Source organism: Python bivittatus, unplaced genomic scaffold, assembly GCF_059951505.1.
Source record: "Python bivittatus isolate LINGU-HERP-01145 unplaced genomic scaffold, Pbiv_v1 ctg000980_np1212, whole genome shotgun sequence".
NCBI classification, from domain to species: Eukaryota; Metazoa; Chordata; class Lepidosauria; order Squamata; family Pythonidae; genus Python; species Python bivittatus.
Window position 1 is genome coordinate 16,276,968 of NW_028277125.1, and position 25,407 is coordinate 16,302,374.

The 25,407-nt window shown below is 38.4% G+C and overlaps 1 protein-coding gene across 3 annotated transcripts in view; it reads left to right on the forward strand.

Moving 5' to 3' along the window:
- GOLIM4 (golgi integral membrane protein 4) overlaps window positions 1–24,471 on the forward strand; it is a 62,016-nt gene extending 37,545 nt beyond the window's left edge. For all 3 annotated transcript variants that reach the window (XM_088132633.1, XM_088132634.1, XM_088132635.1), the window contains 8 exons: window positions 2,958–3,314; window positions 6,619–6,857; window positions 8,093–8,166; window positions 8,642–8,760; window positions 12,871–13,038; window positions 17,960–18,028; window positions 19,759–19,839; window positions 20,897–24,471. In XM_088132633.1, the coding sequence (XP_087988759.1) occupies window positions 2,958–3,314; window positions 6,619–6,857; window positions 8,093–8,166; window positions 8,642–8,760; window positions 12,871–13,038; window positions 17,960–18,028; window positions 19,759–19,839; window positions 20,897–21,058 (1,269 nt within the window). In that variant the 3' untranslated portion in view covers window positions 21,059–24,471. The remainder of the gene's footprint in view (window positions 1–2,957; window positions 3,315–6,618; window positions 6,858–8,092; window positions 8,167–8,641; window positions 8,761–12,870; window positions 13,039–17,959; window positions 18,029–19,758; window positions 19,840–20,896) is intronic.
- The last annotated feature ends 936 nt before the right edge of the window (window positions 24,472–25,407 follow it).

The following is a 25,407-nucleotide window of genomic DNA, read 5'->3' on the forward strand; positions in this document are numbered from 1 at the left end:
TCTGAAAAATGACCTGTCTTTGGTCACCAAATGGTGGAAGTTGTCTCAGCCACCCCTTACCTGGTGTCTGTGCTTTCTTCTGCTCTTGAGATGGGAGTTTCTTCAGATACAGAGGATTTTTCCTCAATGTTTTTGGGTTCCTTTTTTTCTGGCTTTCACTTTTTAATTGTCTTTTGTACCTGAGAAGAAGCTGCTGCCAGTTGACACATGAACAGCTAAGATGGGCAGAAGAAGCTGTCTCTCCTTGCTTATTTTCCCTTTCTCTCCTCCCTCTCAAGACCACAGTATGCAGTGATGCAAAGCATCTTGCACGTGGATGAGGCCGGGATTTACCGGTTGGGCTATTTCGGACATTTGTTGCTGGTTTAAGACAGTTTTTCAGTTTTTTCCACCACAAAATGATAAATAAATGTTCCATTGATTTTCAGCAACTAAGGCCCTCTTGCCGTATTTAACTGTAACGAGAGAGCTTGTTGTTACCTGGCACTTGCTGACCTGTCCACAGTCGCCCCCCCCCCCTTCCCTGTTCCATTTGCATCAGTTCTGGAGGAGACACTTTAATTGGAAGGCTGCTTGATTGCATCAAGAAAATGCAGTCCTTGGCAAAAGAGCAGGCAAGCTAGTGGTCTGTAATGTAAAAGTATGAATCACAGCATTGATTTAGCTTAGCTTGTGCAGGCTGGAATTAATATGAAAAGAGACCTTTGTGTCCTTTTTGCTCTCATAGCATATGCACAACCATGCATAATCAGTTACGGTCCCTTTGTGAATGCTTGTGTTTAATAAACCAGTGATAGAGATCTTTGCTCTTTCCAAATGTCACATTATTACAGCTTAAGCAAGGGAAAGCAGTTTAAATTCCAGGTATCATCTTGTTTGCATAGAGAAAGCTTCAGTTTTGCTTTTTAATGAAAATGTGTAAATCTCTCTTTTTCTTTTTTCGCGAAGATTGTGATGAAAAAAAATTATGAAATCAAGAAAGAATAAATGACAAGGATGGGCTGCCTCAGATTGGTAAAATCTAGCTCTTGGAAGTAAACTTGAATTGTGGGATTGAGAAAAATAGGTTCCAAAAACATTACTGATGTGGGACGTTACCTGTGAAGCAAAAATACAAATTTGCATAGGCAGATTGAGTTTGTTTAGGGCTAATTACACACATGAATGTCTACTGTTGATGTCCCAGCTCTTGATGGTTTACCAATCTGATTCATGACTATGGGAATGAACTCAGTGCTAAAACTGCCTCCAGATTGTGCTTACTATGACCCTGCTTCCAGGGTCATAGTAAGTGATGGGAAAGGTCTGCTCCTATCTCTGACAAAATATGTACATGTGAATTTATTCTTAAATATCTATTTACATTGTGATGGATTAAAGTTAAAAGTCTAGCATTACACTGCAGCAATTTCTAGCCAAACAGTGTTAGAGAGTCATACAGGTTAAGGCTATAATTAGGTTCTGTAAAGATTCCACTCAATTTTTCCATAATAGGTCCAATAATCATTATTTCCATCTAAGCAAGTGCTCACTTTGTGCATGAGACTATTTCCATTAATAAAACATGGCAACATGATTCCCTAGACCTTACAGGTTGTACCCTGTATATTGTATTTACCTTCCTTCTTCCACTCTTAATCCTTAGGCTATTCATCTTGGAAAATGTGACTTGACTGAGGGCTAGCTTGTGAATTATGTAAGATGTGTACCAGGGCACACAAGTACTCTCTTTAGAAATTCCTTACAGCAAGAAATTATAGACAAAAATTGCAGTTAATGTTTAAAAAATGATCCTTCATCCTAATTACATTTTTTAAAAAATAGTGTAAAATATATCAGTTTAGTCAACAATCTGGATTTCCTCTGAACAAGATAAACAATTAATACCAGGAATATACATTTTTAGGACAGCAATCATTCTTCCCCTTTGTGTTGAGTACCTCTTTGGTAAGAGCAGGAAGAGTCACAAATGGGTAGGACAGAAATATGGGTAGGCTTAAGACAAACACAGCTGAAATTGAAATTGAAATAATTAAATACAGTTCTTATAATTATTTCCCACATGGTTATTATAATAATTATAACAAATGTGTTTTATTCATTTCTTTCATGTTAAACATAATTCAGTAGCAGCTGTTTGAAGGATTTCTGGGGCCATGTTCAAAGGTCCATTTGAAGACCTTGGACTGTGAGTTCCTAAGTTCAACAAAGCTCACATCAAAGATGAATGGAAGTAATTATGTCTTCGTGGCCTTTGTAAGCAAAAATAGAACATTTGTTTTAGGGAGATCGTTTCCTAAACTGGGAAACCAGCATCAAAAAAGCTCTGTCTTTAGCCATTCTCAGCTTAAATAGATCTATTTTCAGAAGGGTGAACAGTCACAAAACCTATGCAGGCTTGTGTGGATGTAAGCAGTTCATAGAGAACCTAATTCTAAACTATTTAGTGCTTTAACAGTAAAAAGTAACACTGAATTTTGTATTTTTCACCAGGTAAAATTTCTTAAACCACCTTCAAAGGCAGTTCTGTTTCCCCCCTACCCCAATCACTGTAGAAAAAAATGTATTTTATGATGTATATTCTGACTTTCCCAGTGTATCTATCCAGATTTATGTCCTGACTAGATAAACATTCTGACTTTCCTCCAGTAACTCAAGGTACCATACATAAGAACTTCCTCCTCCAGTTATTTCCTATAACAGCAAACCACAAAAAGAAACAGCAACAATCTTGCAAAGTAGATTGGGCAGAGCGATAATGACTGGTCTGAAGTCAGTGAGCTTCTGTGGTTGAGAGGTTTAAGCCAGGTTCTCCCCAGTCTTAGCCCAACATTTTAACTGCCACATCAGACTACTGGAAACTTGACAGGAACTAAATCCTTTGATGTTCAGTTTACAGTCCAGAAGCGTGTTATTTGAAACTAATCTCTCAGATTTAATGTTTTGTATTATTGTAGATTATGCAAAATGCTGAGCAGCCACAAGGGGGAGAAGAAGCTGTTAAAGTAATCCCTAGGGAAGGAAGAGAACAGACAGCAGAACTTTTTCATCCTGACAGAAAAGTGATGGAAGGTCATGTGCCGCGGGAATTAAATATTCAGGAAAAGCAAGAAGCGGGAGAAGATGAGGAGCAACACGCTGAGCAAGATGAAGAAGAGCAGAAAAAGGAACTAGAAGAAGAAGAAATGGAGCAAGCTGGGCAACCAGAACACTTAACAGATGATCTTGACCAAATCCCAGAAGAGCATGAATGGAAGGAGAAAGAACAGACTGAAGAAGAAACCAACACCGTCGGGGAACACAGCCATTCACAGGTAGGCCCTTCTTTCCTATATGAGTATTTGCACGTTTAAAAAAGCAAAATCTTCCTCAAGTCAAGTTTGACTCCTGGTGGCTTCATGGATATCTTCATATTGTTTCTGTGGCAATAATAGGAAAGTGATTTGCTACTACTTTTTTTTTTTTAACTTCTCAGTCTAGACTACAGCCCTAGGATTTCTTGTGGTTTCCCATCAGAATACTAACCAGGTCTGACTCTGCTTAGCAATTTTGAGATTGGCCAAGGTTGGCTAGGTCCTGCTGAGAACTATTTGCAGGTTTATTTGGAAGTAAATCCCACTGTGTTTAATTAGACTAAATTGGCCACATTTGATTATTAAAACATGCTTGTTGAGAATTTTAGGTTATCATTGCTTGGCAGCAACTTCTGGGTCCCTCCTGCCAGTTGCAATGGTTGAGTTAATTTGTAATTAATGGGGAAGAAAAAGCTTCTGGATACAAACTAACCTGGACTTCATTGCATTTCTAACAAACTAGCAGATATAATGGTATGTGGGAATTACCTTGGTAGACAGGGGGAAGAGCCATAGCCAGGGGAACAGTCAGATAAGAGGCATCTTAGCCAGTAGCAGGAATGTGGGTGTGACAAACATCTCAGAAGGGACTCTCCCTAGTTTCTTGGGCTATAAAGGCGACGGGGGAGAAACATACTTTCAGACTTGCAAGATCGATGTCAGCTCTGCAATGTAGTCCAGACAAGATGCATGCCCAGATGAACTGCTTCTACTTTATTGTAAGGTTACATTAACAGAATCTTGCAAGTCTGAAAGGCAGACTTTCTACCTGCAGATTTACCTTTATGACTCCAGAGTGCTCTTTCCTCCACCTTGGTATAACTTAATATTTTGACAAACCCTTTGACTTTAAAAGTGACATGCAGCCAGCAGCCAGAGTCCCAGAGGTACAGTTTATGCAGGTCACATTTTGTGTGGAACTATAAATAGAAGTGTCAAGAGATGCTTCTGCCTTCTAGGTCATATCTTGGGGCACCAAAATATACTTTTTTCTTTGGTTTCAGCTAATTTTCAAATTGTTGCTTATACAGTTTGCCAAGTCCTCCTGGTGTTTCAGGCTTCTGAAATTAATAACCTAAAGCCAAAGTTTGGGCCAATGTCTGTATTGTTCCTCTTTGGGTCTACTAGTTACCTGAAAAATTCTCCAGTATGCCACTGTGTTAATGCCAGTAGGACTGGGTTATAGAGTCCTCAGAACCTCTCTCCAGCTTGGTGCTTGTTTGCCATTTGCCCATTTGCTTCTCTAGAAGCAAACGGCCCCATGACTTGGGTAATGAGTGATGTGGAATCTTTAAACATTCTTTTATCAGGAAAAAAAAATGAAAGATTTATAGGGTGCAAAGAGAACCCAAAGCACTGCCAAAAATCATGAAAGCTCCTAATGTTGGAAGCTAAGCAAAGATGGGTCTGGTTAATACTTAGATAGGAACTAAAGAGAATACCAAGGGTACTTGTTTATTAGAGATGAAATTAAGGAAAGCCCTATGGTAACTGGTAACTAGCTCTCTGATATTTGAATTCTACTTCTCCTTTTCTTATAACAGAATTGAACCAATCCCCTCTCCCCTGCTTTATCCGTGCAACATTCAGAAAGATAGGTTAGGCCAGAAGAGTGGCTCAATTAATTCTGCCATTTACATGCATCCGTGCAACATCGCACACAATTTCAGAAGGTCAAAACTTGTCTTGGACATTAGAACATATGTCAGACCATTTACTTATTTATTACTCATTTATTACTATGGCTTGAGCCTCGGCCTCTCTGGTTCCAGGCTGATATCAACAGGACCTGGTGCTCAGTCCTGGAAACCAGAACTGTGGTTCAAGTTGAAGAGTTCTTATGATATATGAGACATTAATTTTGAAGTGAGCCAATGATTAGCTCTCCTTTGAGCACAGAGAAATGTTCAAATATCTGTACCATCCTTCAATAAAGTAAGGAAAAGTATGTAGCACTTTAAACCATGGTTTGTTAATCCTTTATCCAATAAGACACAATAAACTATATTAATACTACCTTTATTGTAAGGTTACAGTAACAGAATCTTGCAAATCTGAAAGCACTAGTCCCCTCCCTTTCCTTTACTCTCCAGAGAACTAGAGATGGTCCTTTCTGAGATGCTTTCTCTCCCCCACTTCCTTTTGTAGGCTGAGATATCTGTTGTCTGACTATTATCTAGGCTGCAGCTCTTCCTTCTGTCTCCCAAGGTTATTCTCACAGCCCATTACACCACAGGGGGGACTATTTCAATGTATTGTATAAAACTACCATAAAATAGGTTCATGTAACAGATGAAGCCATAAGCGAATCATGGGTTTTCATAACAAATGTAGCCCAACCCACATGATAGTGTAACACATTCTACGAACCCAGTGATTATCTCCTCTTACGTTTTTTCCCATCATTCAGGGAAGAATAAAATGACAGAAACTTAAACATTTAACCTATCTCACTAACATGAAGAATTCTCATCTCTCCTGTGATGGAATGGAATTATGAAGGCCAGGCTCAGGGAGTTAAGCGTTTTCTTAGTTCACCGAAAGAGCATGGGAACTACAAGAGGATGAGGCTGGCACCTCCCTGAGGAATTCACGGTGTTGTGGCTGGTTGGCTTGGGAGCTGGGGTTTCAGTTTGGGAAGATTCTTGCTAGAGGTTGTAGCTAATAAACATAGCTGAACTGATTTTGCATCGTCTCTTGGAGTTCCTTGGGCTAAACCTGACATCTCCCTAGTCATCCTTGATTTCTACTGCCAAAGGATGTATTGGAACTTTCCATTCAAGGGCTGTTTTGTATCCACTTCAGACTATTGTCTCGTTTAGCCTAATGTTATCTTCTCTGGCTCTCAAGGAATGGGGAATCTTTTTTATATCATGGAATACCTTGTCTTGAGAAAAATCTGTGGTGGGTGGGTGTGATGAATGTAAACCTAGCCCAGGGAAGGGGGGAAGTTTAAGTAATTAGTGGTGGTGCCATAGCCAAATGTGAGTGGGGCCATGTAGTCTTTCTGGTATTTTATATGCCACTAATTAGGTCTCTTTCCCCATCTCCTTTCCTAAGCAGAAGGCAGTAATAAACTGTTCTTACCAAAAGCTGGAATTACAGGGGGCTTTGGAAATGAGGCTGCAAGTTGGCAACCCTTGTTTTAGGGTCTCAAGCATACATTTTCCTATGTTTTCTGGGATGCCAGAAGTTGAACCTGGGGCCTTCTGCATGCAAAACAAAGTGTTACATTACTTGAGCGATCCTGTATGTGTCCCACCAGGAACCACCAACAGTAAAGACTGTAACCAGGTACAAATCGCCTTATGAACAGCAGCTGGAACAACAGAAGTTGGCTGCCCAAAGAGCAGAAGAAGCCAGTCGCCTAAGAGAACGTCAGGAGGCTCTGCATCAGGAGAGGCTTCAGGAGCAGCTGCACCGGCAGCAGCAACTTCAAGAGAGAGAGCTGATGCTGCGGAGGCAGGCAGAGCAGGATGAAGCACAGTTTAAGCACCAGCTCAGGTTGTCTTTGAAACAAAGGGCCTCCAGCCAACACTCTCTCCCCCACCCTCCCAGCCCCGAGAAAGGAAAAAAGTTTAGTGCCTTGGGAAACTCTAGATTTGCTAAAAACTTTTCGAATGCTGGTCCTTTTCTGAATCTTTTCCATCTCAGGATGGTAGATAGGAGGTACATAAAGAAGGCCTGAGAGCAACAGACAGTTCTCTAAATGAATTGCCTGTCTGAGCAGTAAGTGTTGTAAGATGGCATTTGTAATGGCCACCCTCAAAAAGTTACTTTTAATTTTTTTTTATATTAGGGACTCTGCGTATCAAATGGTCTGCAAAAGAATGCCTGTCTGTCCTTTATGAATCCCTGAAATGCCAATATGGCATTGGTCCAATGTTTGTTGGACTTCACCATTGTTTGTATAAACTATGTGCAGATAAAGACAGATGGACAACAGACACACAGAAACACACACCCACACACATACGTATACACACAGAGACATATTACTGTTGTCTGTTTTTTGTGCTGATTTTTTTCCTGTGGAGAAGGCAGGCCTATTACCAGCATTGTTTAAACCAGAGATAGCACCCTTTTTGTACCATGGAGGTGTTTGGGATTTTGAGAACATATCATGGGTCGTTCTCACAAAATCGTTGTCACAAGGAAGGCATTCCTAGATGCAGAATGGCATGGCCCATGACAAAACATCTAGTTACCAAAAGGCAAAATCATGAAATTGTTTGCCCCCTCCCCCTCTGCTCACTACTACCCCACACTGCTTTCTACCACCCCAGCTTACCTTTCTATTATTTAAGGTAGGTGAGAATGCTTCTACATAAAGCACTTATGCAGCTGGTGAGATGGATGATCTGGTACTCTAATTCAGTGTAAGGCATATTCTTATGTTTCTCTTTTGATAAGATGGGCTTTGGCTCAGAGGGAATGCTCATGCTTTTCTGACAGAACAGGAATGGATGAGATGGAATGTCTCAAGTTCAGTTCCTGGCCCCTCCAAGGAGGGCTAGGAAGGAATTTTGTCTTAGGCCTGGGAGAACTACAGTCAGACAGCTATATTATACTGAATGAATAGTTTGACTTTTATTTTTCTGTTTACTCCTCTCCTAGTTGGTAATTTAAGCTAGCCCAAAGCAAAAAGGAAACATAGCATTAGTCAGCCCACAAGTTATATATTAATAAGGGATCTCTCCCTATGAATCTGAATTAAACAGACCTTCCAATCATTTCAGCCAGCAATCCCATTATGACAACGTAGATCAGGATGTTGTGCAAGGAGAACCAGGTGCTCATGAAGAAGATGAAAGTAAGTGATACTTCTCTTCCCTATCAACAATTTGCCTTATTTATCATATATTTTAGTCATACCATTTATATCCCATTTAAGACAGGTAATAATAATACACAATAGAGCTTAACCCTAAACAAATAAAAAACAGATTTTAAACAGATGAAATCACCATTAAGCTAACTTCTGCCTGAAAAGGCCTAACCTGGAAAAAAACTTTGAAACAGCAATTATGTAATATAATTTTAAAATATAAGCATTAACATAACAAAGGTTGCAGAAATCATTTTCATTTGTTGATCATATCTAACACAGGCAAAAGGCACTTGGCTTATGAATGGAATGTGTCACCATCTCATCTTGTGGTGGTGTAAATTTCATACTAAATCCAAAGCTGAGATGCTGTTTTATGGTGCTTACAACTGTGGGATTAAGCTTGTGATGATACTTCCTGACTGTGGGAAGAAGGAATGAGGATTTTTTTTTAAATTAGATTATGAGCGACAGAACCAGCATCCAAGCAGAGTAGAAGAAGATGATCATAATAATGCAAATGAGCAACAGGATCCAGAACTGGAGGATCAGCCAGAGAACAAACAGACTGAAGAACCGGTAAGTGGCAGTAGCATGCTTCAAGGTTGCTTCTCAGCAACTTTCTAAGAGAAACATTCTTTTCTAGCTATGTTGTTCATTCATTCAATATATTTTTACCCCATTCTGTACCCAAAAAACAGCTGATAAACTGAAATAACAACAAACTTATTCCCCAGGTATACAGTCTGGGGGGGGGCAGGAGAGAAGATAGGCAAGGAAGAGGTAGCATGGGAAAAAAATTACCTTTGGTACCAAAACTTTTTTCTAGTAACCAGCAGGGAGGAAAACTGCTCATATAAAATGGTGGAGTGGCTGCTTGTAAGGTGGAAGTTGCAATTACCCAAAGCAGCTGTTTTTTGAGCAGAGGCAATGGAATAGTTCTGCTCCTCTTCCTTTCTTTCTCTGCTCTGCAGCTGCCACCAAGCAATGACTGAATGAAGGCTGAAAGTAGCTGGTCTCTCATCAGCTATAATGAAATAGCCTTGCCTTTACTTCTATCCCTTCTGAATTATTTCACATAACACTTTTGGTAAAGTCTAGAAAAAGTTGACTATATTACCAAGCTTTGTTGTACCTATGTCAGATGGTGCATTCCATGCTAACAGTAAGGATATAATACTGGTCACATTTTGGCCTGTATGACAAACCCTACTTTTACCTCAAGCATACTCAGGTCTTCTGTGGAAGAGAATGTGCAGGCCAGATTTTTGTTCTTCAGTGAGTCATTAGGAAATGTAGTGCTGTGTGAAAGAAAGTTTATTTTGCATTTGTTGATTTAGACTAAGCATGTGATGAAACAAATAAGGTTGAATTATGGAATGTTTTGCATGAATACGGGTTTGAGGGTTGGTTGCTGCTTGTGGTCATAACTATGTGATGGAATAAAAGTGCATGAGAATAAATGGAATGCTTCATGAATGGTTCAACACTGAATAACGAACAAGACAAAAATGATGATTGCTTAATATATTTATAGATAAGGACTAGTGGTGTTGTTAGAGGTGTGTCAGGAAAGTGAATATGTATATACTTTTGTACACAGATTATATTGGCTAAGAACCCAAATTTTCAACAACCATTAGATTGTATGATACAATGAAGAATATGGATCTGAAAAAATAATGTACTGAAGGCCAAAGTAATTGTGTTTGACAAAATAATGGAGTGAAATAATTGCAATAAATGGTGAAAAACTAGAGCAAGTAGATAAATTTGTATATCTGGTAGAATATTTACTAAAGATGGAGAAATGGATGGATAAATTTTAAGAATTGTAACTGCTGTAAGTGAGAATAGCATGGATAGCCAAGAAAACAAATAGATTACCAAGCAAGTCAATAAGTGTTCTCACTCAAGGCACAAATGACCAGGCTTAAACTGTAATACTTTGCATGCATTATGCAAAGATCTAGCTCTCTAGAGCAGGTTCTAATACTGGGAAAGATGAAAGAGAAAAGGACAGCCAGCAGTAAGGTGGGTGCACTGATGGAAGATGATTGGGATAGATCCTTCCGGAGAAAATCTCTCTGTGTGGCTGTTAAGAGTTGATACCAACTTGATGGCACTTAATAAAAAATCAATCAAGTGCTGATAAAAAGGTAGTGGTATGTGATCTTTTGCAAGGAATTAGTATTTGTTGAAAGAAATGAAACTGGAGAATCCTTGGGGTTCTCTGAGCTTGGCTGTTTTCTTGCAAATGTTTCATTACCCGGCTAGGTAACATCTTCAGTGCTAGAATGGAATGGGCTTTGCTCTCTGTTTATATAGTGTCATGCCCTGCCAGTGTTGGTGGGGGTTTTGTTTTGTTTTATTTTTCCCCTCTCTGGTAGTTCCTTGATTAGGGTATTGTTTACTGCTTGATGAATGAAACTGACTCTGTATATGATTCCTCCCGTTTCCTTAAATGAAAGTGGGAGTTGGGTATAACAGGAGAAATATAAAACTGAGCTGAACACAGTTGGAATGGAGTATTTAAGAAGTGTGCTTGCTAAAGCAACAAGGGATACGGTCAAGAATGAATGTGTGATCAACGTGGACTGAATACAAAAATGAATGACCAGTACAAAAATGTAGAGGTGCCTTGGTCATATAGAGAAGATGTATGAGGATCAGTTGCAAAACAAATATATTCTTTTTGTCACTACCTCTTACCCTTCTGTGCTTTATATAATGCTTTTTATCCCAAGAGGGAATATGTATTTGTGTATGCGCACACTATAGCCATACAGTAGTTTGTATCAGACATATGTTACTTCTTGTCCCAAAAGAGGTAAACATAAAGCTGGTCAGGCCTGAAGTCATGATCATTTTGGGGACTTTGGGGAAAACAAAAATGAGAGTAATGATTGCCAGTTACCCATACAACTACTGATGCCTCTTTTTCACTCCTAACCCCAGCCGATAACTGAGCCTGGCAGTTTGAAAACAGAAAAGAGCAGTGTGTGTAGAGGTGAAGAATCTTGGTTCATTATGAAAAGAAAAGCAGTATCTTAAGACCCATTTCTCCAGGGAGTGTTTTTGAGAGAAAGTAAAGAAGAGCTGTACATGAGAGTTGAATAATAGCGCCTAGTGTTTAAATTATACCAAGTGTTTAGAGTGCCTTTTGATTTCAACAAAGATGTATATCACATGTTTCTAAACAAATGCCAATTCAAGAGGATAAACCAGTGTTTCTCAACCTTAGCAACGTTAAGATGTGTGGATTTCAACTCCTAGAATTCCAGCCAGCAGGTCATTCTGGGGGTTGAAATCCACACGTCTTAACATTGCTGAGATTGAGAAACACTGGGATAGACTATAAAAAGAATGTAATTATCTGCTTAGAATGCCATCCAGGGACATACATGGGCATAAAATCAGTTGCATGGGTATTGAGGGCAAGAGATGGTTACTTGCCTAAGGTACCCAGTTATGTCCTTGATAAGCACAAGATTTCATTCTGCCTTGCATGTTTATAGTTCTGTAGCTATAATAACTTCCAAGATCAGGCTTACACTGCATTAACTTACGAGATGAAGCTTCATATTGAGAAGAGGTGAATTCAGATGGCTTTAATGCATTAAGTACTCACCCATCTTTTGTTGTTATAATTTCGCTCATGAAGGCCAATTTGCAAGATGAGAAGACAGAACTACACTCATAGAATGAGCAGCTCAAATGGCAAAATAAGTCATGCACTGAGTGGACTTGACTATCAAGTCTATGGTCGGATTCACACATCATGCAAAGCCACAGTTTTTATTTACATAACATAATTACTGAGTTCAAACAGCAAACTAAGTCTATGTCAAACAAACCATCTTTTGGTTTACTATGATGAGTGAATCCACTTATGTTTGGTCATAAAGCCCATTGAGTGATTTCGGGGCAGTCATTCACACATCATGTCAAGCCGTAAATCATGGTTTATAATCATAATGGCTAGGTTCTTACATTATGCTAAAGCAAAACCAAACATTAAACACATGGTTTAATCCAATGTGTGAACTCCATCATTATTTCAGTATTATCCGCTTTCCGTGGATGTTGTGGGAATTTTTTTTAAAAAGTTAGCTGTATGCATAGCACAACATAGGAAATGGGTGAGGGATTTGTGTTTGCCATCCTATAGCGTCTGTTCATCATTCTAAATCTTGCTTGTGCTCATGCACAAGATTCCTGAAGACAATGTGGACTATAATTCTCACTATCCCCAAACAGCAATTGTACTCCAAAATATTTGGAGGGCACTGGGTTTCTTATATTTGCAGTACTGTTATTATACAAAGAATAAGATGAATACTGTACCTGATTTTTTAAAAGGAATTTGTATCTGAATTTATTTTCTGTTCTGCTTGCTTTACCTGTTATTTTAAAATAATTTATCATCATATTTGATACTGTCTTCATCTCTGCATTTATGCTGCTGACATGTTGTATTTCTCTAATGGAAGAAAAGCAGAATAGAAATTTCTACAATGAACAAATTATACAAGCCTTGTATTGAAGGGCTCAGATATACAGACATATTCTGAGTATATCCAGAAACTGCCAGTTAGTTAATGATATATTAAGCCTAAGTGGCATTGGTAGTATTGTAGTGAATGTGTTGTTGCTGAGTATTTTGACTTCTTCATCTTGTAAATGCAGAAGACAGCTGTGGATGATATCAACCCAGCTGATGATCCCAACAATCAGGGAGAAGATGAGTTTGAAGAAGCAGAGCAAGAGAGGGAAGAGAATCTACCTGAAGAGAATAAGGAGCTAAAACCAAATAACCAGAAACAACAGAATTCTGAAATGGAAGAGCATTTGGTGGTGAGTCTGTGAAACGCAATGGCTATGTGTTCAGACTCTGTTCATAAAATGATTGTAGCTTCAAGTGATATCATGCATGTGTGACAGAACCATTGCAAACATAAGACAGTGTGTACATCCTAAGATCTTCAGGCTCATCTGCTAGTCATTGTGGACTACTAGAGAAATTTAGATTTCCTATTGAGTTAGCATTTTATGGATTTATTTTGTCCCATGCACTTTTTCATCTTTCTTCCAGATGAACATGGAAAATTTCTGAAATCAATCTTGGAAGTCTTCCATCTTCTGTTCATTTATAACTCTCCCTCTTCCACTCCACTTCATGTTACCAAATGCACCTGTGCATCTTTGATGAAATGCAGGGCACAGAAGGAATCTGGATGCAATTGTATGCATCATTGCATTAGCTGTCCTTTATGAGTTATGCTTCGTGCACACCAACATGTGTGAGCATCTGTAGCTTGAACTGAATAGCAGGGGAGGGGTGCAGGGAAGAAATCAATAGAGAATAGAAATTGAAGGAAGCTGTGTCTACAAATTATTTATGAGAAGTTCAGAAATCCAAAAGGGAAGAATTGCAAAGCAGCAGCACTCTGTTGCCAAACTCTGCCAGGTAATTAGAATCACAAAACAGAGGGAGAAATGGGGAAATCTCCTCCCTTGTTTTACGTGTGAATATCAATACAGTATCCAGCAGTGAATTGCATGAATGAAAGCAGTGCTGTTATGTGATTCAGATACATTAAACTGCCAACCAACAAGTACACAAAAAAACATGTAAGGCAATCGTCCCCAACATAGTATTCTCGAGATATATTGGATTACAATTTCCAGAATTCTCAACTGGCGTGGCCAACGATATCATAGTTGGGGAAGTTTGGTATAAGTAAAACTTAGTTTAGTTTTATATGCATGAACCTGTTTCCCTTTCTCCTCCTAAGCAAGTTTCCACTGATTTTATGCAGTACAATATGATGTATTTTCTGTACTTGGAATGAAAGTTAAGCTGAGTTCACACATCACCCTAAGCCATTTGGTGTTTGGTTTGGTTAACAGTTTAGGTAAACTCAACTGTTCCGGTCTGTAAGCTTTGTTTTATAGCTTAAGTTGTATGACCCTAGTCAGTTGTAGTGTATTCAATGAACCATGGCTTAGCACAGTGTGTAAACCCAGTTCCCACAGCCCAATTCTGACAAAATAATAGCTTTAATTAAAAATGATGCTATGATGGTGCGATTGAAGCTCTACCATTTTTTAAATTGTGCAATACACATAAATGGGTGGAGCTTCAATTATATTGCTGAGGCAGCCATCTTGACATTTTTTTTACTATACCCTGCAGATACCCCAAGGGGGAATGCATGAGCCCAGGCCTTGCTCATGTAGTAGTCAACTATGTTACAGTGAGTCTAGCAGCATAACCAGTACTCCCAATTACCAAATAACTGAAACTCTTGTGAACTTATTTTTGAGAGCAGTATATGCATATTATTAACATTTGAATATACTACCTTTTGTATGATGAAATTTGAAAGCAACCTTTATTGTTGTATTTCTTTGGAACTTTTTATCTCACCTTTCTTGACAAACTCAAAAGCCATTAAGGAACAAATAGGAATCAAAACAGCCATAAGACATAATAAAATTATGGGGTTTTTTTCTTTTTAAAAAACCAGCAACATATAATATAGCTCAATTTATTAAATCACTAGAAACCCGCTTGAACAAAATGATTTTAACACATCAACTAAATGAATAGTTTAATGTTTTTGCAGAGTACCTTGGAGAAAGAGGTTTCATAATAGAGCTTTAAACATCAGAAAACGTGTTTCACATGTCAAACTAATGACATTTTTCTTTTCAAAATGAAAGCCAAAATATATTAAGACCTTCTTAGAACCATCATTGAAGTAACATCACTCGATCCCATGTCTTTAATTAAGAGTTGGGGAGTAATCTATGCCAACCATCCACTTACAGCCAATGATAATAGAGGAACATATTTGGAACATACCAAAATGGAGGGGCCTGTCTTTTTCTCTTCTCAGAGAAATTGCTGATGGTGTTGAGCTGTTTGACAGCATGTATCCTGAACATTCCCCCCCCCCCAAGAATAGAGATTGAAGCTCTGCCGCTTTTAAACACAGCTGCAGGTATCTCCTGCAAAATGACCACATGCCCTTGGTGATGTCATGTCACAAATCTCACCTTGACTTACTTGTGTCCCCATGTATGACACAAGTACATAAGTCACAGTTTTTGTGTCATGACACACATTTTGTTATTTACTCCCCCCACTCCCCAGAGGCCTGCGTCCATAGCTTCTTCATTCAATCCTGTTTTTGAGGAGAGATGGCTCAAACACGTCCCTCTCTCCTCTGTCACTGCCTCTATTTTACATCCTAGGAGGAAGCAGAAAGGTACTGTAAGTATTTCTAAGGATTGTTTGAAGCATTTATATAATGTGGTGCAGTCCAGAGCCCTCTTGCATGGCTGTGCACAAACTGTTCAGCCCTTTTTTGTATTGGGGGGGGGGTTGGGGAGGCAGTTTATTGGGAAAATTGGGTGCCTTTAAATCTTGGTGGAGTTAAAGTATCCTTTTGTCTCCCCAAATACCCTTCCAAGACCCCCCGTACCCACTTTTACAGAGTGGCCCACTATATGCCATACTGCACCCTTGAGCCAGCAGAACTGGCTTATTCCTGCCCTAGGTGCTCAAAACCACTTTCTGAGTATTTGTTACTGTTGAAATACAGAGTAAATACTGTGTTACAGTCTACTTCATTAGCAGATATTGGTGATAGCTTAAAGTGTGTGTGTTACAGGGAGACACTGTCTTTGAAAGAAGAAATACTTAATCCAACATCTCTGATCTTTAAAAAAAATGTAAAAAAAGGACATTGATTCTTTCATGCTCAACATTGATTCTTCTAATACATAGAAACTAACATTATAATTTCTAGACAATAAAGCTGAATTCATTCCTGTCCTCTGGATAAATTCATTATACTGTAAAGATAGAGATCAAGAGAAAGAGAGAAGCATTTAAGAATAAATATTGAATTAAGTAATCACGTTTCTAAACACTGTATCACCTTTCACATCACTGAAGGAGTTTAGAGGTGGAAATTATCCTAGAATTTATTGTTACCAAAAGATATCCATATCATTTACTCAAGCATGCATATATTAATTTAATTATAATTGCTGTGTTCCAGATTCTTACACATTCGTCAGATAAAAAGAGTGTAATACTATGCATACCCAACAGCAACTTTCAGTGCATTTCTAAATAATAATTTATTAACTTTATATGCCACCTGACTCCCAGTGACCCTGGGCGGTCCAATTGCTTCCAGACTATGATTTTTAAAAAATTACAAAAGTTGTAACACATTTTGGTGGCAGTTGTCATTTGGAAGGCCTCTCCACAGTTTCATCTTGTGCGTCAGTTGCAGGCTGTACTGGATCAGGAGGCCCTACTCAAAGTCACTCATGCCTGGCCAACCTTCATTTAGACTACTGAAATGTGTTTTACATGGGGCTGTCCTTGAACACCACTCTGAACTCACAGCTAGTCCAGAACATAGCACTCAGATAGTTATGGGTAGTTTATCCATTTAATACCTCTACTCTGAGAGCTGATCAGCTTACCTTTTTGGTTTCTGGGTGCAACTCAATGTGCTCATAGCTCCTGTAAAGCCCTTCAAAGCTGTGGGTCTGGATATCTTCAGGAATGTCTTCTCCCAGTGGCCTTTGTCTACCTGATAAGATTTAAGAGGAGGGGATCCCTCTTGGTCCCTACTCCTAGGGAATGACATCTGTAGGGACCCTGGAAGCCTGCCCCTCTCTGCTGCCCCCCTTTTCTGAATAACATCCCCCCAGATAACACACTATCTCCCAAAATTCTTGGGTTTCTATAAAACCATTAAGATCTGGCTGTTTAAGCCTTTCGATTCTGAAGGATGGAATGAATTCTTTCTTTAGGTGAATGTTAGTTGGCTAACAGATATTTCCAGTTCTCAGATTTCTTTGTTTATTAGTTTGATAACTGGTTAGTATTGTTTCATTGTTGTTGTTATGTTTGTTGTGCTATTTTTAAATTTTTTATTACTGAATGGAGTATATAAGCAACTCAGTTGTTGATTGGAGCAGCATATCAACCTTGTAAATGCAAGTAATTTTTTAAAAAATTGGGAAGAGAAGATCCAGTTTGTTTAGTGTCAATTAATAATGTATTTGTTCTTGTCTCAGTCTCAGAATATATTGAAGTAATTAGTGGATAATCCAATTGATATATCATATGTATTGAGTCATTAGTGCCATCAAAATTCTGGATTCTGCATTTTTTAAAATAGGTCTTCATTCTGGATGAATAACACACACAAAAAATCTACATTTATTTTTGTATACATCTTTGCCAAAATACAATTTTAATGCAGATCTAAAATTAAAATTTAGTGCAAATTTTAATGCAAAACTATACGCATTTAATACCCTGGGTTTTTTAGTTGAGAAATATTTCCGGGGGAGGCTAAAGAACTCAGTGAATTATGTGCTCATTTGTACCGCAACAAACTTTGTTTTGGCAGACAAAGCCGCTTTGCTTGAAAAGATATCCATGATAGATATTTCCAGCATCCCTACATTAAACCATGTATCAGTTTGATTTTATGGGTCTGTGTATCAAACTATTCCAGATCTTTCAACCACAGTTAATAGACTGACCAAAGTTATGTCTGCACAATTCCTCAGTGATATGTGAGCTCAAGTTTTGGAGTAGCCCAGCCTGTCTGTAGTTGTGCCTATCCTTTATTTTTTAAAAAGTAAATACTTATTTTAGGCAGATGCTGCAAAATATTTCTGTGAGTTCTGGAGCTGCAGAAATAAGAGCAATAGAATCTGTTTGATTTATCTGCAGGTGGTGGGCAACCCGGATCAGCAGGAAGACAATGTTGATGAGCAGTACCAGGAAGAGGGAGAAGAAGAGGTAAATAACCTGAATTTATGAACTGTACTTTACAGGATTGTTGTGAGGATAATTTATGGTGGTGAGTTGAATATATGTGTCCTGAGCTTTTTGGAGGAAGGGCAGGCTGAATGATGAAATAAATTACAGAGAAAAAAATACAGCAATATCCTTTGAGTGGAACCATAAGTCCTTATTTCTGAGGTGGCAGGCGTACAAGTCCATCAGCGTAATGTATAGTCCGTAGGTAGTTTCTGGAAGGCAAGGATGGGCAACCTACAGCACTAGAAAAGTAGACAGCCCATAGAAGTCTGAAAGTGATGCATTCAGGCAAGAGTGTTCTCACTAACCATTTACTGAATTGGAGGCAGGGAAGGAGAAGGGTGGCCTCCAATTTTTTTTAAAAAACTCCATTTTTCAAAAGTGCCCTTCAGTATTTCCAGTGTTAGAATATTTTGTGCCATTTTGTACCTGTTAGTCAAGTTTGCGTGTTCTTTTCCTTTAATTAAAATCTTTAGTTCCCTCTAGTGTCCAATGTTTAAAACCTTAACTTAAAAAAAAAAAGTCAAAACAAAACCATTTTCCAATGGGAAGAATTCTTTATAATTAATTCCAAAATCTTATTTCAAATTTACTTGGACCCTTAGTCCATTTGCAGCTTTCTGAATCAAAGTTTTAATCAATCTTTTGCTATATATTAAAAAAAAAAATTAAGTTCTTAAGTTTGTAGTTAAAACTTTCTTTCATTAAGGATTGAAGGCAAACTCACCTGGTGCTTTCAAACTTGTTGATCCAAAGGTTTCTAATAGCTGAAAAGCAGTTAATAAGCAATTTCCAAAAGTGATTAGAAAAGGAAGTATGCAAACTTAGTGTCCTTTCAAAGGCGCTGACCACGGTATGAGCAAGATGGCCATTCCCGCATCTCCCAGAGCTCTAAACCTGTTGGAGGCCACTATCTTGTGGTTTCCTCATGAGGAGCAACTGTCTGGAGCACTTGTTAGGTGATCTCTCAGCCTCTCCTTTGTCTGGAGATGTTTGAAGAGCTGTTCTTCTTGATGGCTCTTCATTCTTTGCTGCAGTCATCAGTTTGGCTTTTTGAGGAGCCATCTTCAGTATGCAGTTCTTCTTCCAGAAGTCCAGGCAGCATTCTGTTTCCCAGAGTGGCCAGCCCAATTCCTTTGGGAAGTCTGTAAACAGGAAATGAACACAGTACAGCTGTTACAGTGTAGTGGTCCAGATGTGGCTGAAAACTTTCTAATTGTGAGAGCAGTTTGGCAGTGGAAGTGCAAAGGGAGGTAACGAGCCTTCCATTGATAGATGTCTGGATAAAATATCAGGAATACTTTAAATTGGACTCCTACACTTAGCAGGGATTGGACTTGCTGTTCTAAATGCCCCCTTCAAATTCTACTTCATGCTGGCACTGGGGAGAACCAGTCCAAGTCTAACATGGTCCAAATTCCTGTTAGAATGTAAAGCTCATTTGATGAGCCAGTCGTGACATACAATACTGGCCCAACCAACCTCACTGAGTTGTTGTAGATTTGTTGAACTCCCAGAGTAAAGATGTACTATATAAAGGTAATCATAGTAGTGGTACTAGTAGCAAAATGGCATCTTTCTGACTCATGTTCCCTAGCCATTTGTATTGAAAGGCATACTGGATGTTAGAGGTACAGTATCAGTATAACCCAAATGGGTACTTTATCTTCTGTGATCACCTTGTTCTTAAATATGTATATTTTTAATAGGCCCAAGGAGATCTGCCTGAGGAGAAGAAGAGGGGGTTGGAACACAATGGTGAAGATCCATACGGTGAAAATGATGAAAATGTAAGCACTGTGTGGGAAGGCAATATCCAATTAAATAGTAAAGTGAAGGAGGTGCTGTAATTGGAAATGGACTTAGATCCAAAATTTTGTGCTTTGTCCATTGATTCTCTTAACTATTACTCTTTCTACTGAGATAAAAACAGTGAGGACAGTGTGAGCCACTGCAATGCTGTTATTTTACTAAAGCAAAGTAAGTTTTAATCAGTGCTCGGATCGGTGAACACTTTGGAGCCTCATATTAGCTTTTCAGAACTTTTACAAACACAACAGAGGCCAAATTCAACAGAATCAATGACACAGCCTGTGTGGAAATAAAGAAGTGACTGCTAATTAGATTGCAGTGAAGCCAGCATGAATGCTATGGATGTATGGATTGTCTGTGAAGCACTCTATCACAAATCTGCACAGCATTAACAAAATGCTTAACAAAAGACCCATAAGGGTGAGGTGGTGCAAGCTCTTTTAGACGAGGGTTACACGTGGCTTTTGATTATCATCCTGTCCAAGTAGGCAGGTCAGGAGAAAGCAATAGCACACTACTTTACTTTTAAATAAAACTGACATCAATATTAATTATAGTTAACATGATTACCCATATGCATTTAATAATTTTGCCTGTCAAATTAAACATTATCATTTCACAGGGACTTTTGGTGGAGTTTTGAGGATCTCGCCAAAAGCACTGGGTTGAATGGCTCCAGAATTTCAGATTATGTAGTTTAGGGAGCTGTACAATGTGCACATTTCTATTATCACGTCAGAGGGCTGTTTCCCCTGTACAGAATGAAAGGTGTGAGATGCTAATTTCATTATTCACAGCCCTTTGAATCTTCTCCTACTTACCAAAAGTCTTCTGGAGGGGAGGGAAGCAATTTCAGTAGCCTACCACCCACTGATGGTACTTTTTCATATATTTTGCTGTAACAATTAGAATACTGTAAGAATTTAATCTAAAAAATGTATTAGCTTTTCTTCCCAAAGCTGTATCCTTTTCTCTGTTTTTGCAATCTGTATTCTGAAATCGTGTCTCTTCCACAACCACACTTTGGGTTTCCAGGCTGAAGAAAAGATGAGTGAAGGAGTTGATCAGGAGGAAGATGTTCAGGAAGGAAAGCAACAGAAAGAAGGACATGATGAAAACTATGAAGAAGAGGAGGAAGAAGAGGAGGAAGAAGGTGCTGCTGTTGCAGCAAAAGCCCACAGACGAGGGGAAATGTAATTCTGGGATTGTTTCCCAATGCTGTGTGGGAGAAAAAGGGACGGAGGGAGAGCGAAATTGTGTAGATGCTAGAGAAAGACAGAACAAGCCTTTAAAAAAAATGAATATATTACATATTTTTTTTATTGGAGGTTTTTGTGCATTTATATGGTTACAGTGCTTTAGGCTGCATTTTTAATATAAGTTTTAGGTGGCAAAAATAGAATAGAAAAGGTATTCTTTTTTCTCTTTTTTTCTTAATTTTTATGATGCTTTTTTTTTTAAAAAAAAGGGTATACGTGTTTTCGTTTTGCAGTGTCCAAATAGTGAGAAGCATTTTGCTTCCTATGCGTTCTTTAAGCCAACGGTAAAACTAGTGCCTGAGCTTGAAGCTTGAAGAGAGATAAGACTGCAGCCTTATCTCAATTATTTGATGCACGTTCATTTCTGGGAGGCTGCTGGTTGGTGACTTGCCCTGTGTTCATTTTGGTAAGAATCAGTTTGGCCAGGTGTCATCGATGCAGATGTTGTTGACCCAGATTTACGACAGTTATGTTGGCATATGCCAAAAGGCACAGCGACAGGTGAATGCCTGAACATGTGTCAGATCATAGTGTTAGTTCATTCCACTTCTATGTTTGTAGCAGGCTGTTTTCCTTCTGTCCATGCTTATGAACTTCCCAGTGGTTGGCCATAGTGTGACACTGAATCCTAGTCTAGATGATTATTTGTTCCAATTCAGCAGGGTAACTCTTATGTTTGACCCTGCCTTACAGATCCTAGTGCTCTGTCCAGGTGTATTAGGACTGCAAACAGGTAGAAATTTTGGGACTTACAGCCATTGCACAACTTGAGGGTATGAAGTTGGAAAGGCTGCCTTTACCCAAGATTAGTTGTCATGTGTTGATGAAGATAGAGTGGTCCTTGGTCTTTCATTGAAAAGTTTTCCTTTTTATGTGCAAGCCCACTATTGAAAACAATGGAAATTGCTTCTGAGTGGACATGTGTACACTTTTCCTATTCGATACTTCCATTCTTTTTCCTAGTTCAAAAGGTGATATGTTTATGTGATTCTCTTCTCCATCTGATTTACTTACTGTCAATCATACTTTTTGGACTAGTGGTAGATTTTTTTAAATAAGTTTCTCTCAAGACTTTGTTATCACAATGATTCTCACAAGGGTCTTGAAAACCTTCATCTTGGTTGTATCCGTTCCGAGTACAGGAAGTATTATGTGTACAAAAAGTTAGGGTGTTGGGATTAGTAGAGCAGTACAGGATTGGAAGTATATTTATATTTTCCCTCGTTTAGTATCTTTGTTCCAAAAGTACAGATGACTGTTCTTTACTGCATTGGATTTTTCAGCCCAGATTTGTTAGCCCTGTCACCCATCTAGAGTCTGAAATGGTGCAGCCTAAACACAAGTTAATCACTTAGTTTAGTCATGGAAAACTTCTACCCTGGAGTCTAACGCAGCATATGTTATCTAATCAACCCCACAAGCTCTCCCTACACACCCCTTCCATTGTCCATGCCCCCTACTTTTGATCCTGTTTTTCTAGTCTTCCTTATTTTGTTTAAATTTTAGGGGATGTTTCTAATAATCATACATACCAGAGATCAGATATTCTTTCCCCAGATATTCTGGCCTTTAATTGATTTTTTCCAGGTGCCCATTTCTGGGCAACTGAGAAACTTGAAGAAAGGAGCATATAGGTAGCTAGAGGGAGACTTTGGCCAACTCCAAATGGACTCTCTTGCTTTGTTCCTGCTTGCATTAGTGAGTGAAGTTCTTAGTAACCTCCAGAATGACTCTGAATCCTTGGAGCAGCTTTATTGTTCCCTAGTGTTGGGAAACAGAGGCAATTTTGTTTTGAATCTGCTCATCTTTGCAGCTTTGGAACTGAAGTGTGGGAACTGTGTATTAACTGGCCAATTGGTGTCACAATGGTAACGGGGTGAAACTTTCAAATACTCATGGCCAGTCATGTCCTCCTCGAATATTAGACTTCCTTTGATCAATCAATAGCGCTTGCCTCATGCACTGACTGATAGAATAATCAGTATACATCTCTGTGTGCATGCACACAAACCTACAGTGCACGTATCACCTTATGCCAGTGTTGTGCAAACTTAGCCACTTTAAGATGAGTGGACTTCAACTCCCAGAATTCCCCAGCCAGCATGGAAGCTGAAGTCCACTCATCTTAAAGTGGCCAAGTTTGGACAACACTGCCTTATGCTATCAGCGTCACTGATGCTATGCAACCACCTGGGAAGTAAAAGATTGTTCCCAAACTCAGTCTACTCTGACCTTACCTGCTTCAACCTAGTAACATATTCTATGCAGCTCATGGGAAGAAGCTTCTCTCCCATGTCGCAGAGCCTTGACAAAATCCCACTCCGAACATCCATCTCCCTCAGTTATAATTCTCCACCTCATTTTTTGCATAAAAGAGTGAGTTTCCTTCAGATCTGCACACATTGGGAAAAACTCCCAAGAGCAGCCCTTGGCAGGTATTTAAGTTGCTAGCCATCTTTTTTATATTCCAGGTTTCTGCTCACGTCCAATAATGCTATGTATGCCAATGTTATATATTGATTTCATTATTTTTATATTGGCTTTCAGTTTGTACTGCTATACTGCTTTCTGGGGGGGGTTTCTCCCTTATCACAGTGCACTGGGGATGGGGTGGTGTTTGTGAAATGTTTGTAACATGCAGTATATGCACATAAACCCATATGCATACGTACCTACATCCTTGGAGGTTTCAGTTATTTATGGCAGTCTTCCCCAACCTGGGCATGTAGATGCGTAGACTTCAATTCCCAGAATTCCCAATTCCCAAAGCTGTTGCTGAGAATTCTGAGAGCTGGAATCAAAAGGTTGGGAAGTTTCATGAACAGACTAGTTGGACAATCTTCTACAAAGTCTCTCAGAAACACAAAACACTCTTCAGATCAGGGGTGGAATTTCACTTTATGTCCATCACAGGGAAAAAAAATGCTCAGTGATGGAGTATCTCTTCCCTTTTTCTCTTTTAAGAAACACAACAACCAAAATGGAAAATTTCTCTTAATCTTTTTATATGAATGTAATATAATTCATTTTGTACTAACCTGATGGTAATTTGCTTTTGTAAATGTTTTGAGCTATATCTTTATACATTTTTAAAAGGAATTTGTGTTAAACATGGCATCAAATTGTATATGTATGACAATACAAATCTAGGGTTACTAATTAAACAAAATTATCTTAAAGATGGTGAAAAAACATCCCAGTTTACAGAGATGTAAAGTGTATAATATGTACATACCCTTTGGAATACAAATATTTTGATACAATTTTGTGTATTTTTCATGCCCTGGGGCAGTATTTAATTTTTCTGAGGCTTAATTGAAGACGATCAATAAATGATAGAATTTAAAATAATGCTGATTTTAAGCTGTGTGCTTTTTTCTTTATCTCTACTATTGTGCTGGTTGCAAGTTCAAGCTATGTGTATCATCCAAGTAAATGAATAATATTCATTATTCAAGTTCTGGGTTTTTATTGAAGTCAGTAATTGTACACATTTGTATCATTTTTTTAAGATTAAAGCAGTAATTGCAAATAAATACAATAAAGCAGGTGGTCAAGAAAATAATTTATTGAACCAACATTTGTAGATGTAAATTTAGTTTTTATTAACGGGTGTATTTTCAGCAGTGATATTCTTATTTTATTTTTCCCTGTGAGGAAAAAAAAAACCCCAAGACCTAGTTTGTTTAGCTGATTTTAGCAATGTTTTTCTTTGATCCCATTAAAATATACTGCTTTTTATGTATAAACAGTTTAGATTTGATGATCACTAGAGTATACATACATTTATTTCATAACAGAAATAGTAGATATCTCAGAAACAATAGTAATAAACATTTATGGATGCAAAGTTTTTGATTCTGTTGAAGAATACTAGTATAAAGATTGGGAAAACCTTATTTTTTAAGTTGGCAGTCAGATGCAATCTCCATACTGGGACTTCAGATCATAGATACGGCCTGTAGAATGTTTGTAGAAACTTTTTGCTTTGGGTTTGATTTTTACTATTTGTCTCTCTCTTTGTCCTTTCCTTTCTACTCTTCTTGTCCTTTACCTTTTTCCATCCCCTATTTCAACTACTGTTTCTCCAGCCTGGCATGAAATATTCTCTACTACTGAGTACTGACTCTACTACTGACTAAAATATTCTCTGCTACTGACTATTTTCACAAACTTTCTGTGTATTTATTAATTTGGTTAATTAATAAATTGACCAAATTAGCTCTTAATTTGGCTTTCTGTCTGCTCAGTCGATACCACATAAACCATGCACTTTTTTGATTACAT